This window comes from Alligator sinensis, unplaced genomic scaffold, assembly GCF_000455745.1.
Source record: "Alligator sinensis unplaced genomic scaffold, ASM45574v1 scaffold74_2, whole genome shotgun sequence".
Taxonomy (NCBI): Eukaryota; Metazoa; Chordata; order Crocodylia; family Alligatoridae; genus Alligator; species Alligator sinensis.
In genome coordinates this window covers 1,299,480-1,316,535 of record NW_005841931.1, presented here as the reverse complement: position 1 = coordinate 1,316,535, position 17,056 = coordinate 1,299,480, and the positions used below count along the sequence as shown (strand labels likewise).

At 42.3% G+C, this 17,056-nt stretch overlaps 1 protein-coding gene across 5 annotated transcripts in view; it reads left to right on the top strand.

Annotated features, from left to right (window-relative positions):
- The window catches only part of MYBPC1 (myosin binding protein C, slow type), a 111,552-nt gene that overhangs the window by 58,216 nt on the left and 36,280 nt on the right, over positions 1-17,056 (top strand). For all 5 annotated transcript variants that reach the window (XM_014517912.2, XM_006019523.3, XM_006019525.3 and 2 more), the window contains 9 exons: positions 848-980; positions 3,717-3,841; positions 6,465-6,570; positions 6,863-7,029; positions 8,881-9,043; positions 10,714-10,820; positions 12,427-12,560; positions 13,955-14,111; positions 15,905-16,009. In XM_014517912.2, coding sequence (XP_014373398.1) covers positions 848-980; positions 3,717-3,841; positions 6,465-6,570; positions 6,863-7,029; positions 8,881-9,043; positions 10,714-10,820; positions 12,427-12,560; positions 13,955-14,111; positions 15,905-16,009 — 1,197 coding nt within the window. The remainder of the gene's footprint in view (positions 1-847; positions 981-3,716; positions 3,842-6,464; positions 6,571-6,862; positions 7,030-8,880; positions 9,044-10,713; positions 10,821-12,426; positions 12,561-13,954; positions 14,112-15,904; positions 16,010-17,056) is intronic.

Below are 17,056 nucleotides of genomic sequence, written 5' to 3'. Positions count from 1 at the left end.
GTGAGGCTACAGGATACAGGATAAATAGCAATATAGACATACCCTAAAGAACCTCCTAGGTCACTGAATCCTGTCACCTGCTAGCAGAGACAACCACATCATTAATTCCTTTCCTAAATTGATAAATTAGAGATGGGCAATTAGTTGTGAGAACAGTGCATTTACTTTTCAATCTACTATGTATATGCTCTCTTGGGCCTTTCTTTTGTGTTCAAAAACAACTGAAAACTCAAAGTGAAACTCTTGAAATCCCCAAGTTTTACTTGGCTTTAGGTTTAAATTAACTGAACCATAAATTTCACATGATCTCTGCAAAAAGTCACCCCAGGGTTATAGCTTAGTTTTCACTTGAGCAGGCTTACATACCTTAATGACTCATTTTGACAAACCTCATTGGCATTTTGAGCTTATACTGGGATCTGAAACTTGGCTAATTTTGCCCGACATCATATTTTTACAAATGTTTTGCAAATAGTTCTAATTACAAATGGAATGCCAGTTTGCATTTTCCAATCTAATGAAACAATTTGGGATATCATTAACTTTTAGCTAAATCACAGAACGGCTACTCAGGCAACCAGATATTCATTAAGAATTTTATCTTGTTAAGGGTTTCCTAGTTGGCAAACCCAGAAGTAACAGTAATAAAGAGTTTCACTGCCAGTGATTTGATTATAATACCTATAGTATATTAATATTTTTTGGTCTGAAGCAATAATGGGTTTTTTACAATGTTTGTTCAGTTTTGCTTTGTGGAGATAACATTCACATTCTCATTTCTTTCTCATTATCCTTTTTTCTTTCTTTCCTTTCTTTCTTTTTAAATAACACCGCTACCCCATAACAGCTTTTGCCAAAGTTCTAGATCCCGCATATCAAGTGGACAAAGGAGGTAGAGTAAGGTTTGTTGTGGAGCTGGCAGATCCAACAGTGGAGCTGAAGTGGTATAAAAACGGCCAAGAAATCCGACCGAGTACAAAGTAAGTGATATTACTGAATATGAATAGTGATAAAAACCCTCTTCTCCTACACTCTCAGTGAAGCAAAATACCATTTGTTTCCTTGAGAAGGGGTTTGTTTTTGTTTGTCTCTCTCTTTGAACAAGTTTACACCAATTTTCTTTCCAGACATTTTATTATATTGAAACCAGAAACAAGTTATACACATACTAATGGTAATATTGATTTATATTTTTAAAAGAAAAAGTCACATTATAATATGGATGCTAATCTTAATTTAGAATGTGCTCTGCACCCCCCAGCACAGAGAGGTAAATGAAAGACACCAGTATTCCCAACCAAATATACTATTTTTATTCACATACCATGCTCATCTTTTTCATGGAAACTAGAAATCACAAATTGGGGTGTGTGTCTTAAATGGGGCAGCTGGTTCCAAATACAGGTTTCCCTCGATTTATGCTGTACATGCATTCCTGGAAAAGGGTGCATAACTCGAATTTACATAAAGGGAACCCACTTTACAATGTAACAAATAGGGATGTGTTCCAAGACCTCAACTGTACTGACCTCCAGACCCATTTCTACCACTTTTACAAGATAATTTTGGTACTCACCAACAGCAGACAGTACACACAAGCACAGGGGGGTGGTGAATGTTACTGCAATGGGGATGGCAACTACAGAAACACGTATTGCAGACAACAAGTGAGGAGCACAGATCCACACAGGAGACTATATTTCGCTGCGTGTCACTCCCACAATGCACCGCACAAAGCAGCTGACTATGGGCTTCCACCACACCAATCATATAAGAGTGATTTTACTTTGCATATAACTAATTTTGGTATAAAAAGGGTTATCACATAAGAGCAAATTTGCATATACAGAACCCATATATAGCAAGGGAAACCTGTAGTTTGGTTAAAAATTAAAAAAAAGGTCTTAATTTTGCCTTTCCCAAACAAGGTGCATGTTTTATTTGGAGGTGTGTGGCATGTGAATAAATATGGTACTATTAGCTCTGTCCTGGTCTGAAAATGAGCTAGTTTTTTCTAGCCCTGTACAAGCAGGAAACCAGAATCTTTCCATAGCAGAATCATCAGAAATACCATTGGCTTTACCTACTTGGTCCCATTACTTTGTATATTAGCTCATTCATTGTGCCCCTAAAAGAGCATGGAGCTGTGGTTGGCAAGGAAGGGAGGAAAGGGGTGTTTTATCCATTTAATGTTCATATTTAGATCAGCTACATTCATTAACCATCAGGAGTACTGTCACATAGTGCTCCTGCTCTAAAGAATAGCAAAGTGCACTTGGCAGATTAAAATCCCTGCACCATGGCACTGCTTGGTTTGCCATGCAGATGGTGGCAAGCCAGCCTGCCACTAGAGGATTCAGTGAGCATGTCTACATGAGATGATATGTTGCTGTAGCAATGTAGCTCATCACTATAGTGACATAGCATCAGCGGGCACAAACCGTGACACACCACCACTACTACACAGTAACAATGAGCTACTGCACAGTAGTTTGTTGCTACTGCACAGTAGGGTCGGAAACAATCTGTACAGTGCTGGGACTGCACAGTAGCAACTCATGTAGACATGGCCAGTGAGCAACTTCCTTCATCTCCTTTACTGCACCAACCAATGCAAACTTTAGTCAGGGCTGGCCCACAATTTTTTAGGGCCTCCTGCAAGATATAGTTTTTGGGGCCCCCGGAGCCATCGAAAAATCAAAATTACGGTTAATTGCAATATAAAGTCACTGAAATAAAATAGTTGAGGCTGGGCTATGCACATGTGGGCTGTGCTGCGGGGGGCACGGGGTGGGGGCAGCACATGCTGGGGACTCCTGGGTTTCCTCCCAGGGGCCAGGGCTGGGGCTGGGGCAGGAGTGGAGCCAAGAACTCCCCCACCCCCCTCCAGCCAGGAAGAGGCTCCCTGCCTGCACTGAGCCCTTTAAACCTGATGCAGGCGGTGGGGGGTGAGCAGGGCATGGCCCCTTGGCTGCGGGGCCCTCTGTGGCCACAGGTTCCACAGGATAGGACAGGCCAGCCTTTGCTTTAGACCAGCATTAATGGGCAAAAGAAAATGCATAATAATTTTAATCTGCTGTGAATAAACTGAAGCGTGGACTCCTACAGAGTAGAAATTCAACTGAGTGCCTCGGTTTATTTCACAAGCTGCTGAACAGTCATGAAATGTTAATAAGCATTGGTCATGACAAACTTGGAGCCACTTTGAACCAGTGATATAAAGGTGAAAGGCTCCCTTTACCAAAGCTCCATATACAGTTACCAATCCCCTGAGGCATTTAGCTTACCAATAACATCAGTGTATCTCAGCTATTATTGTCCATGTAAAAATATTAAGAGCATTAGAAGGATGCTTCAACTCCTGTCAGTGCTTATTTTTGTCTTAACTGGTCTAGGATTTCAGCCAGCATTTTCTTCAGCTGTCTTCAAGAATCAGTTTACATTTTTTTCCCCACATAATCATGTCTGGGATTTTCAGAGAAGCCTAAGGGAGTTTGGTGCCAAACTAATCTATGTTCTTTCTTGCTACTGAGCATTAACATTTCTTCTCCATCCTTCTCCAGAAAGATCTTGCAAGCTGTCTACTCCAACTCTCTACACAGACAGTGATTTTCCCCAGAATAATCCCTACAGAATTTCATAGTTGCAACAAAAACGAGAAAAACAAGAACAAAGGCCAACAATTTTGCTAACATAAGTTTGCTCTGTGCCTACAGATATATTTTTGAGCACAAAGGTAACGAGAGAATTTTATTCATCAATAACTGCTCACTGACTGATGACGCCCGCTACCACGTGACAGCCGGTGATGAGAAATGTTCTACAGAACTGTTTGTACGAGGTAGTACACATCAGATTGCTTTTGTTTCTAAACAGTGAGCCAGATCTTCAGCCACTGTAAAATGATGTAGCTCCACTGGTTTTCATAAACCATGTAGATTTATAGCTGCTGAAGATTTGGTCCAGTCTAGGTTTATGTGTATGTACCACCAAAGGATTCCTCTGTATTTCTGTGGCAGGCTGCTGGTTCCTTTCTTCATACCTGCATTGGTTTCATGGTGCATTTTGAAATGTGAATATAGTTCATGAGGTACAGCACACTGGAACATCATGAGTCTGTGATTACAATCCATTTTGGGGGAACACTGAGTAATTTGTTAGCCTTCCCTAAAAGTGCACAGGCTTGACAATATCAGTATGTTCGAGACAACTGATCTTTTGAAAATAGTCACAAATTAATCTTCCAGCTGTTAGTTTTATGACAAACTTCTGTCAAAACCATGGACTAGTGCGTACTTCTTCAAATCTCTGTGGCCATGTCTACATGAGATGCTGACTGCACAGTTGTTGCTGCTCAGTCATTTAGTACTTGCATAACCAAGTGCTAAATTACTATGCAGTAACCGGTGTTACTGTGTAGTATACCAGCACAGCTGCCTAGTGAAGTTTACTGCACATTAGCTCGTTACTACTGCACAGTAGCTCATTACTACTGCACAATAGCTTATTACTACTGCACAGTAGTGTTGTGTGGCCTGAAGCATGATAAAATGTTGCCGCACAGTAGTAACAAGTTACTATGCAGTCAACATCACCAAAAAGCTATTTGGGGATGCTACTGCACAGTAGATTTGGTTACCGTGCACTCATTTAGTACTTGTGTATGCAAGTAATAAATGACTGCACAATAAAAACTGTGCAGTCAGCATCTCATGTAAATGAAGTGATTGTATCTACACATGTGCTTCACTGAGGAGCTGACTAATTACCTCCACAGTAAAGCATCACCATCTACAAGGGTGGCGCTATTAAGCTGGAGTAAACTAATTACCTCTGCCATGGGATAACACTGCCTGACACAAGTACTATCCTACAGCGGAGTTATTTAGTAGGGCTATGTGAAGCTTCAGGTGCTGATTCAATTCGGAGGAGATTTGGCCAATTCGGCGGCTGAATCTCCGAATCCGAATCAAATCAGGAGACAAATTAAAAGGTCCAAAATGATTCGAAGCTCTCCAAACTGATTCAGAAAAGATTTGGAGAGCTTCGGAGATTCAGGAAGCCTTTGCTCGCTGCTGCAGGGAGCTGGACCCGGACTCCGTGCTGGTAAGTAAGGGGCAGGGGAGGGGGTGCTGGAGGAGAGGGAAGGGGACCATAAAAAAAGCCCCACAGTCACCAGCTGCTGCACTGGCCTCAGGGCTTCTGGGGGCTCATGACAGAGCCCTCCATGCAGCATGGGGCAGTGGGGGGCAGCAGGGATTACCCCCCTGCCTGGCAGGAGCCAGTGAGTGGGGCTTTTTTTTTTAAAGAGCTGGGGCCAGGAGAGAGAGTGGGGGCTGGGGGCTCATGACAGAGCCCCCCCATGCAGCATGGGGCAGAGGGGTGTAGCAGGGAATGCCCCCTACCTGGCAGCAGCTGGTGAGTGGGTTGTTTTTTTTTTAAAGACCTGGGAGCTAGGGCCGGGAGGGGCAGCCTTTAACAGGGCTGGGAGTGCGGGCAGGGGATGGGGCCTGTCCGATTCGGAGATTCGGCTGATTTGGCAGTGGCCAAATCTCCGAATCAGATTCAGCCAAATCGATTCGGGACAGTGATTTGAATTACCAAATCACTGTCCCCCAAATCAGCCGAATCTAAATCCAATGCGAATACTAGCCACTTCGCACAGGCAATGCACATGTAGATGGTGAATGGGGTGGCTGGGGCATGAAGGTGCTACAGTGTGGGGCTGCCTGCTGACTAGCTGCACACTGTAGCACCCTCATGCCCCAGCCAGCCCCTCCAAAGCATGTTGAGCTGGGGTGGAACAGCCTTGGGCTGGCAGACTGACTCCTTGAGCTCCCTGCTAGCCAGGGCTGTGGCTGCATACTGCAGTCCCAGGTGCACATATAAACATTGTGCCCAGAAGTAATAAACTTCAGCATGAACTGCACCAGAGTTTATTCATGCATACTAATTTCATGTGTAGATGTGCCCAGTGCCTTTTAAAATGTATGCACTGAACAGGCAGAATTTTCTCTTACTCTTAAAATGGATGGGTTAAACCCTATAAGGATATAGTATTATAATGCTCATCATCATGTCATGTCCTGTGTGCCACCTGAGGAAAATGTTGTGCTGGGAGAAGGAACCAAGGGGAGAAGACAGCACATCGCAGATTTTGGTGTCTGTCCATAAGCAACTTATATTGGCAAACTGCCAGTCAAAGGGATTGAGAGAGTTTTATTCAAACCAATTCAAGATTTTGCAGTAAGTGTGCCTGCTGTTTGTGCATAGGCCAGCTTCTTTCAGATTTCAAGTAGAAAAAAAAACTGCAGTAACTGTAGTATTCACCAATACTCTTATGAAGACAACTGATCTTAGTTAGAATTTCTTTCTTAGAAAAAAAATGTGTTATGAGGAAAAATGATTCTTTTTCATATAACTTTGTTTCTGAAATTGTAAAACCATATCTTTCCTCACCATAGAGCCGCCAATATTGGTGACCAAATCCCTGGAAGATACGAATACCTATGTTGGTGAAAGAGTAGAATTAGTCTGTGAAGTATCTGAAGAAGATGCAAATGTGAAATGGTAAGCCACTTCTGGCTGCCCTAGAGTAAATATTGGTTTCCTAAAAATGAAGAGTGTAGTGGCTTAGGGCAAACAGGGAAGGCCATCTCCTATGTAACCAAACCTGAAATGTAGTTTAAAATATCATAAAAATAATGTTTTCCAAAATATTGAGACAACAATAACATAAGTGTAATGACTGCATTGACAACAACTTTTCAGTTCAGAGGATGTCCATTCATATTAAAGTTACCCAATACAGTATTAGAATGGTACATTTTGGGGGAAAATAAGATTTGTTATCTTTGATCAGGTTTAAGAATGGAGTGGAGCTGGGCAATGAACCTAGATCTCGCTACCGACTTAAAGTTGAGGGTAAAAAACACACTCTGATCATAGAAGAAGCTACAAAAGCTGACACTGCAACTTATTCAGTAATGACAACTGGAGGACAATCAGCTGCTAAGCTTTCAGTTGATTGTAAGTACTGTACATCTTTTCTATATGTGAAATTTTACTCCTGATAACAGATTTACCATCATCTACTGGTTTTCCTAGTAGAGTATTACTATTTGCCTATTCCTAGGAGTCTGTGGGGAAATCTTAACATACTGATTTTTCTGTTGCTAGCATCTAAGATGAATATATTGCATGTCTTTCTTCTGGGCATTATTTTAATTAATAGGTAATTAAGTAGGTCACGTCACTTTTTTTCTATCTAAATGCTTGCTCACTGGAGCATGAAATTTTCAAGAAAATAAAATTCTACAGGGAAAGTTTCTGCTTACCTTAAAACTTTTTCAGTTATTTGGAAAACCAAAGGAAAAGGTTTTCAGTCAAAACCAGAGAAGGTTTTTGTTTTCATTTTTTTCAAAAAAAAGTTAAAATGTTCCAACCAACTCTGTAATTAAGTTGTAAGTATTGCTAAAGGCACTAATGCTCCTTGTCCTGAACCCATACACTTGTCACCATCAAACAACATAAAAACAATGTTGGCATATTTCCAAGAAATAGATATAATTAACATTTGGGGATTTGTACAATACATATTTTTAAATGGAGAGTATTTATACTTTTTAGCCAAATGTATGCATAGAATTTTATTGCAGTGAGGGTCAGGGCGGAAGGTATTACAAACTACTTTTACTTATTTTGTAAATGTAGTGCATTTATTATAAACTTCAACTCAACAAAGTTCACTGCCTTTGTTGTGGACATGTTGAAATACATTCAGATCTGCAGTATTTGCATTTTCTGATGAGTCTATTTCAATAAATCAAGATGCTAGCTTGCATTAGTATGGGTAGCTGTGGGAATTGCTGACATTTTTCACCAGTCTGAATCTGGTCTAAGCTTCAGCTGAGAGGAAGTAACTTTACAAGCTATCTGTCTTATAAGCAGTCACTGTTATACATAAAATAGAATTATATTAAGAACACAAATTTAAGTGAACAAATGTGACAAAAAGGCAGTCATCAATTGCTCTTTTTGTTAGGGAGGACAAGGGATAAATAGACCTTGAACCTGAACTGTCCCATAGAGTTGGTTTCTTACTGACACATTTTGGAGGAAGCATATTTTGGCCTGGAAAATTCTCTATGCACCTGAATTTAGGTTTCTGCATATGTTCAGGTGTATCTCAGTCTGAGCAGCTAAGTACCTAAACTCTGTTGCAATAGAAGCATGAGGCAAAGTGTTTCCTAAGTCCCAAGGGGAGCCTGTTCTAGGAAGCATGGTCTGAACATATGTAACGCACAGCACTGAGTTCAACAAAAATGCAGCAACCATAGGGTGCGTCTACACATTGCTGTGCTTTAGTACTTCCTTTTGAAAGTACTAAAGCATGGTGCAGTATGGGTGGTTACTTTGCCACGCATGTGGCAGCAATATGTAGACCCATGTGATGACTACGTCACTGTAGCACACTGTACAGTGACGTAACACATCACTATTTCACCATAGGGTGACATGTAGACATGTCCATAGTCATTTTCATACAAAATGTTGGTGACACTTGCTCTATTGGTTGCATAGTGGGAAGGCTCCAATGAAGGCTCTATTCTATAGCTTGATGGTTTGGGCACTCTGTCAAGACATGAGGGTTGTGGGTTTGAATCCGCTCAGACTAAGGAAGACCTCAAACTAAGACTGCCCACTTCCTCTTTGAGTACTCTAACCACTCGGAAAGGATTCTGTTTATTGAATAGCATAGCATCTGATCTGCAGCCTCAAGTCAGGCAACTCATTACAGTGGTTAGTAGCAGCTCACAGATAGAATCATGAATGGTTATTCAACATCAGCAATAATTTTTATGGTTTTGTTTTCCTAAGTGAGACCACTGAAAATAATACATCCACTAGAAGACCAGACTGTAAGGCTTGGGCAAGATATCAACATGAAGTGTGAAATATCTGAGAACATACCAGGGAAGTGGTACAGAAATGGTCAACCTCTTCAACCTAGTGACCGTGTAAAAATATATCACAAGGGAAGGTAGGCATGTTACTTAGAATGGACTGGTTTGTAATAGGAGGGCATCATCAAGATATATTTTCTGTGAATTGTCATCTGATATCTTTCCACTCTTCCCCTTTATCACTCAGTTATATTTATACTTATTTCCATATTTTTCTTGCATACAACATATACCTTCTCCCCCAAAAATGCAGCTGTGCTGGGTGAGGAAATATGGTAACAGCAGTTTATGCTGCTAAAATTCTGTCAGGCAAAAATGAAAGTAATTGTGCACACAATCCCCAAGAAGCAGAATAATGAGCAGAGTTATCTCCCTAGCTACTGCTGCTGAGTAGGGCTGTACAAAGCTTCGGTCCCTGATTCAATTCGGCAGAGATTCAGCCCGATTCAATGGCCAGATCTCTGAATCTGGATCAAATCAGAGGATCCTTTAGTCTCTCCAAATCAAATCAGAACCCTCCAAATCAATTCGGAGAGATTTGGACATAGACACAGCTTTAAATGTTTTTTCTACATACCTCTAGGTACCAGGTGGCTCATGAATGCTGCGATGCAGGGGTGCATTGAGCGCGCTTGGCAGCAGACCCAGAAGTGGACCAGAAGCACTTCTGGTCCACCTCTGGGTCCACCGGGGAGCGCGTGAGGGGGCCACCCTGCACCCCTCCAGCTCAGTGACTGGTGCCTCCTAGGTCTGGGGGGGCACCCAGGGTACCCCCACAGCCAATTGCTGAGCCAGGAGGGGCATGGGGCCTGGCGCGCTCCCCGGGAAACCCAGAAGTGGACCAGAAGTACTCTTGTGGGACGCTCCATCTGCCCCAGCAAAGCAGCAATCACAAGCCGCACTGGTACCGCGCTGGTACCTCAAAGAAAAAACATTTAAAGCTGTGTCTATGTCCGAATCACTGATTCTCCAAATCAGCATCAAATCTTCAGATTTGGATTTGGCTGAATCGAATCAGGGACAGTGATCCGAATCAACAAATTGATTCACTGTCCCTGATTCTGGCCGAATCCAAATCGAATAGCACCCACTTTGCACATCCCTACTACTGAGTTGCTACAACAAAAGATGTTTTTATTTCATTCTACTTTTAAAAACAAGGTGCATATCTTATTTTGGAGTGTGCCATATATATGAAAATACGCTATTGCAGAGCAGGATTTATTGGCTATCAGTTTACTTTTTGTCTTCCATTTTGGTCAGTGTATTCAAGTTGGTAATGAGCCATAATGGAGTCTCATAATGTAGTTCCATTTAAGAGATTCATATCGCTTGAAGTTTCTATTTCACTTACTGTGGGAAATGGAGTACAAGGTTAAAACAAGTATTAGAACTGGTAGAAAAAATGCAGTTTTAATTTTTCTGTTTCTCGGGTCATTTCTGCACCATTTCCATGTACTATGCACAGAATTTGCATCCCTGCCTATGTGAGTTGTGTATGCATTTGAAATTGGTCAATGCTAGTCCTCATCATTTTCTAGGGAGCCTGTATATTATTTTCACCATCTTAAAAAATGAAGGGAAACTTCCTCAAGCATAATCATGAAATCTGGAATTTTTAGCCAGAAATCTCAAAACTAACCCCAGATTTCATGAACTTGTAACTTAAGATATAATAATATCTTCCTTATATCTGCCTACAGTCTACTCAATATAATTCAATGGATTTCTTCTTTATTTTTCACAGAATCCACAGGTTGACTGTATCAAACTCCCTTGTTGAAGATGAGGGTGAATACACTTTTGTACCAGATGCCTATAAAATTGACATACCATGTAAAGTTCATATTGTAGGTAAGTGTATGGTGCATCAAATTATAATGTTTTATTTTCTTTGACGTTTGGAAAATGAAAAATGAATACCATATGAAATACCTAGATTTTCATCAGGAAGTCTTCAAATACTTATTCAGTCTAACAATTAGACAATGTTCAAGTAAAATAGAAAATATTTTATCACAAATCATGGATACCTTACAGTTTAAGGGTTTGATTCAGAGCCCCTTCAAACTACAAGAAAGGCTCCCACTGAATTAAATGCAAGCATTAAGATATTTTTAAAACATCTTCTGCTGACTCTCTTTGCAACGTGTTATGATAGCTGAATGCAGTATAGAGTTCTTTGAAAAGCTGACTTACCAACCCATTTGAATTCTGACTTACTATATTTACTGCATATATGGAAAATTTATAAATTTGTTATAATTTTCCAGGCATATAAATAATTATCAGAGGTTTGCCATGAATTTGTCCCCCTACCACTTGTACAGGATGGAAAATAGATCTGGGGGAGGGGAGGCGGTTAAGTAACCGTCTTGACTTCTACCCCCCCCCCAAGTTTCTTCCCTCTGCAGCTGCTTCTGCTGTCTCTTTACTGCCAGACCCTGGGGGCAGACAGAAGTGACAATTTTTGCCTGACCTGGCCACAGAAAGTAGTTTATAGCCATGACCAAACACAAGTGCATGGCTGCAGACAACTTAAAAATGGCCAGTTGGGTGAAAATCCAACTCCCTGCTTACCCTGAATACATGGAAGTGAGAAGCAAATTTGAAAACACTGCTACAAGTTTTAGCACAGGTGAAGTTTCCTTGTGTGAAACTATAAGATGAGGGGCTTTCCCCCCCTCCCCACTGAGCTGAAAAAAACTCATCTGGTATTTGAGTAAATATGGTATTTCAAAAAATGACTTGTTTTATTTTTAACAAGAATAGTGATACTGTTACACTCTACCCCACATACTAAGTATATGAAGCACCATTCATTTGGTTATTTTTTAAATCAACATTCATTTAATGTATGAGACTCGGTTAATCCAAATTCAGTCAATCAGACAAAATACATGTATTACTTAGCTTAGCTTTTCAAACAGAAGTAAAATATCATTAAAAAGGTACACAGTTTATAATCACTGGGCCACAGGTTAGGTATTATCCGGCCTTCCTCTTGAAACTGAGCCACTGCACATTGTATTTAATATTCAGGATGAATGGATGGAGAGCAGTGAGGAAGTTTCTACCCCATTGGTAGCAATGTCCAGGCTAGGACTCAGGACCTTATCTCTTCTACAAGGGCATCCATCTCCTGCACCCACATATCTCCCTCTCTTGGCTGCCCAGGAGGACAGCTTTTAAAGGAGGGCTGGAGAATGGATTGGATAATGTCTAACCTGTGGCTTGGTGGCTCAAGGACCATGCTGGAAAGTCAGAGATTTTTTTTGCAAAGAAAATTCAGTTGAATTGAAAGCATCAGAAAAGCACATACATGAGGACTAGTCTTTAACTTCCTATCTACAGTCTAAAAGGTTAGTATTGCAGAACTACATCCATGTCACTGTCTTCATCAAAATGTTCTCTTAGTGTGACAGCACTATAATGGACTTGGTAATATCTTCATTTTCAGATCCACCTAAACTCCATCTGGAAGGTCTTGGTGAAAATAACACAGTAACAGTTGTAGCAGGAAATAAATTACGACTTGAGATCCCAGTCTCTGGAGAGCCAACTCCAAAAGTTATGTGGAGTAAAGGGGAAAAGGTATGGCAGTTAATGCTACTATATCCTTATTTCTGCAACCTGATATAAAGACTTTTCTTCTCAAACAGACTTTGGCTTGATGAATCAGTAAGTTTTAATTGTTTTTTTGTGGCTCTGGCCCTGGGAAAATATTATAAGGAGCCATTTACTGAATTACATTTTGTCTCAGTAACTTCTTGTTCAAAGAAAGGCAATTATACATATATTTTATCTATCTGGGTATGGCCAGGTGTTACATTTCAGCTCCCAGACTACTGCACTGGGCCATACAGTTTAGGGAGGAGGTGAGTAGCTCTCAGTGCTGAAAGAATGGGTGAGGGATAGGGATGTGTGAAACTTCGGTTGTTGATTCGATTTGGTGGAGATTCAGCCCGATTCAGCGGCCAAATCTCTGAATCTGAATCGAATCAGGAGACCCTTTAATCTCTCTGAATCGATTCAGAGAGATTCCATGATTTGGACATAGACACAGCTTTAAATGTTTTTTCTACATACCTCAAGGTACCAGGAGGTGAGTGAATGCTGAGATGCTGGGGCAGATGGAGCATCCCACAGGAGCATGGGGGAGTCCCCAGCATGCTCAGCAGTGGACCTGGAAGTGGACCAGAAGCACTTCTGGTCCACTTCTGGGCCTGCCGCGGAGCATGTGGAGGACCCCTCCCCCACCCCCCGGCTCAGCGACTGGTGCCTCTTGGGTCTGAGGGGGCACATGGGGTCCTCCTGCAGCCGATTGCTGAGCTGGCAGTGCATGGGCGACCCCCCCCGGCTCTTCAGATATGGGGGTGGGGCTGGGGTGACACAGCCCAGCCCTGCTCATACACAGGAAGAAACAGAAGTTAATGAAGGTGCTCTGTTTTGGCGCACCTTTATCTGAACCTTCATTAATTGAGGGCTAATTTCCAGCCCTGCCTGCAGAGATTGGGCTATGCAGCTCTCATTAACTTCAGAAGGAACTACATGGTCAAATCATTGTTTGCTGTTTTAATGTATAATGTGTCAAGACCAAGGGCTTCTCTATACTGGGAATTGTTCAAGAATAGCTCTTATTCTGAAATAAGTGTCCACATATATAAGTATTGGACACTTATTCCAGAATTATTCAGCCTAAAATTCATACCGTACCTTAAATTGAATTATTTTTAAAATTTAGATAAACCATAAAAATCTTTGAAATGATGCAGCATCAAATAATTATTCATTTGCCTATCCCTTTTTTTGTTTTGTCATTCTTATGCACAGTAAGTGGTAGAAACTTTGGGCTTTTATATAATGTTCAAAATAGTGCCTGTACTTATTTTTGGCAAGTACTATATTGCATTTTGCTTTTTCACTCTTTGTCCATTCTGGTTCTCAAATCATAATGCTACTTTTCCCTCCCCAACTTTAATTCCTAGTGGATCACAGACAGTGGCAGAATACGATCAGAAACTTATCCAGATAACAGCTGTTTGGTAATTGATATAGCTGAAAGGGATGACTCAGGTCCCTACAGAATAACGCTAAAGAATGAGGCTGGAGAAGACAGTGCTCTAATCAACATCAAAGTGGTTGGTAAGTCACGAGACCACTCTGTCACACTGACACATTTATCATGTCCTTCTCTTTTTTAATAAATATTTATTAAAGAAGCTCCTAGCCTAGATCAGCTTCTTTTCCCCATATCTGAAGAGCCTCCTATGTAGTGGCTGTCCTCTGTAATCATCAAAACCATCAATGAAATCTGTTTAAGTTCTCATCACTGACCCCAGCATTGTGGTATCTGGGCAAGTAACAATCTTTAATGTATTCATCCTCATAATACCATTACAAGGTTGGAAAGTTCTATCATCCCCATTTTAAGAACTGTGGTATGCACAAGCTAAGTCCACAAAAGGGTTTTGATGCTTAAAGTGGGTTAAAGAGTTTAAGGCTAAAATTGCAATCCTCAAAACCTTCTTTCAGTTCACACCTCACCCTAGAGATGCTAAGACTGTACATACCTCTGTTTTTCACAGTCCTGTTCCTAGGTGTCTAAAGATCTGCTTCTCCACATGCCCAGTGGTGCCTCAGTCTTAGCAAGGCTCAATAATTTGATATCTATCTCAGCTTAAATCCTGGCAGGTTTTGTAAAGGATTCCCCATCCACTTGATCCTGCAGACATACACAGAGAATGCCTCCCACATGAGGATTAGGGCCGTGCAAAACAGCACTGTTTTGTTTTTACTTCCATTTTGATGTTTTGACAGGACAGTGTTTCATTTCGAGTTTCGTTTTGTTTCAAAGCACTGTTCCATTTCATTTCATGTGTGACAGTATGTGTGTGTTAAGGCGCAGCTGTTTTTCTGTCCCTCCCCAAGAGCACTGGGATTGGAAGGGACCTCAGGGAAGGATCACAGCCACTGGCCAGCTACACCGTCAATATCAGAGCAGTCCTTCCCCCGTCTTCCCTCTCCCCCTCCTTACTTTCTGTTTCCCTGCAAGCAAGCCCAACTTTGAAACTCAAAATGTTTCAAAACTTTCAAAACATTTCAAGTGCCCTCATTTAGTTTCAAGGCTGTTTCGAGGCCTTTCATTTTGTTTCAATTTCACTGTTTCGAGCTTGAAATGAGTCGAAACAGCATTGAAACGAAACACCCAGTGAAATTTCGTACAGCCCTAATGAGGATACAGACAAAATCTATACAAAAACAGTTAGCTTTTTTAAAACCAATGGGGGGAACTCCCCTTTTATGCAGCAGTTCACTGGCTACAGTACTCACCCAAATACTGAATTCAGTATCTTCCTCTGCCCAAATGGATGGAAACATGTTTTCCACCTCCAACAACAAGGCCCCTAATTACTAGGTTATAAGCCAATCTGGGAGAGAAAAGGAAGGGGCTTTCCTCCATATTTGATTACTATGATGTACTTATTTTTGAGTGCTCCTTTTCTATCACAGGTGCACTTTAAAAATAGGATTTTTTGGTTTGTATCTTATGAACATGGATTGAATGGAATTAGAACCAAATCTAATTTTCACGGTAGAATATAGCATCTGCCCCCTCCTCTGATTGGCTATGGAGCCCTGGAAGACCCACCCATCCCTAGAGATTGACAACTGACCATCTGTCAATATCTGGGGAGGGGTAGGATTTCTGGGACTCCCCCAGCCAATCAGAGGTGTAGGTGGGGCACTGTACTCCCCTGCAAAAATGGTGACCAGCACTATACTTGGGCCATGAAATTGGGGGGCAGCTTCTGTAAATTAGGTAGGTCCCTACTTATTCAGCACTTTGTCCTCTATTATATTTTAATTTTTAAAAAACCCTTTTTTATTAGTTTAACTTTATTTGGTTCAGCATATATTTACTTTGTTTGCAACAGATATACCTGACCCTCCACAAGCACCAGATGTGACTGAAATAGGTGAAGATTGGTGTGTTATGAATTGGGAACCTCCAGCCTATGATGGAGGCTCTCCTATCTTAGGTAAATGCTCTTCTTTTGTTTGGTGACCCTGTAATATGGCCAAGGGAAATGAATGCAAAAGGAGTGGGACCCTTTACTAAGATGCTTGGTCTCTGGTTTTGGAAACTTAAAATCAACACCAGATGCACCCTCCCATATCTTAGTTTCCATGAGGCATTTCCTTATATATCTGGATTATAGGCCTTTGAGGCTCAAAGGAATGTCCTTCCTACCTTAGATCAGTTGTTATTAACTGGGGGTATGTGTACCCCCAAGGGTACTTAGAAAGGTTGTAGGGGGTACATATGAGTAGGTGGGTGGGGATGGTGTGTACCCTGGGGCACAGTGGTGGCATCTCCCCTGGTGCATTTGCCTCTTACCCAGGGCAGGGGGAGGGGGAGAGATGCATTGGGAGTTGCCAGCCCCACACAGCACACTGTGGTTCTTCCCCGCCTCCCACCCCAGCCCGCTATCCTGATTGGCTGCTACCCCTTTATAGCAGAGCTGCAAGGGTCTGAATGGCGGGGGGGGAGGAGGGGGCAGTGTGGGGCAGGAAGTGTGCTTTGTGCCTGCCCCCGGCAGCACACAATTGGATCATCAGCATCCCATAGGGCTGTGACCAGCCATGGGAAAGCAGCGTGGCATGCAGCCAAGCAGGGCGGCAGTGCTGGTGGTGGTGGCAGCCGCCTTGTGCAAGCTCTCCCATTCAGCACCCCCTCCCAGCACCACCAATACGCACACCCCTGGGAGGGCATGGGGGGCACGTGCGGGCTGCTGCGGGCTATGGCAGGGGTAGTGCTGGGCTGTTCCTGGCAGGGGTGTTGGGCCAGGATGTGCTGGGAGGAGGATGTTGGGGGGCTATGGCAAATTTTGGGGTGGCTGCAGCCTGTCCCATAGCCCTGCTCCCAGTACCACTGCTGCCCGCCCTGAGTGCAGCCCAGCCCAGCCCCCACCAGGAAGAGCCCAGTGCAGCCCCAGCCCCAGCCTGCAGCCACAGCCCGCCCCATCTCCTGCACATATCAGGGGGGGCACATGCCCCTATGCCCTCCCAGAGGTGTGCATAGCAGC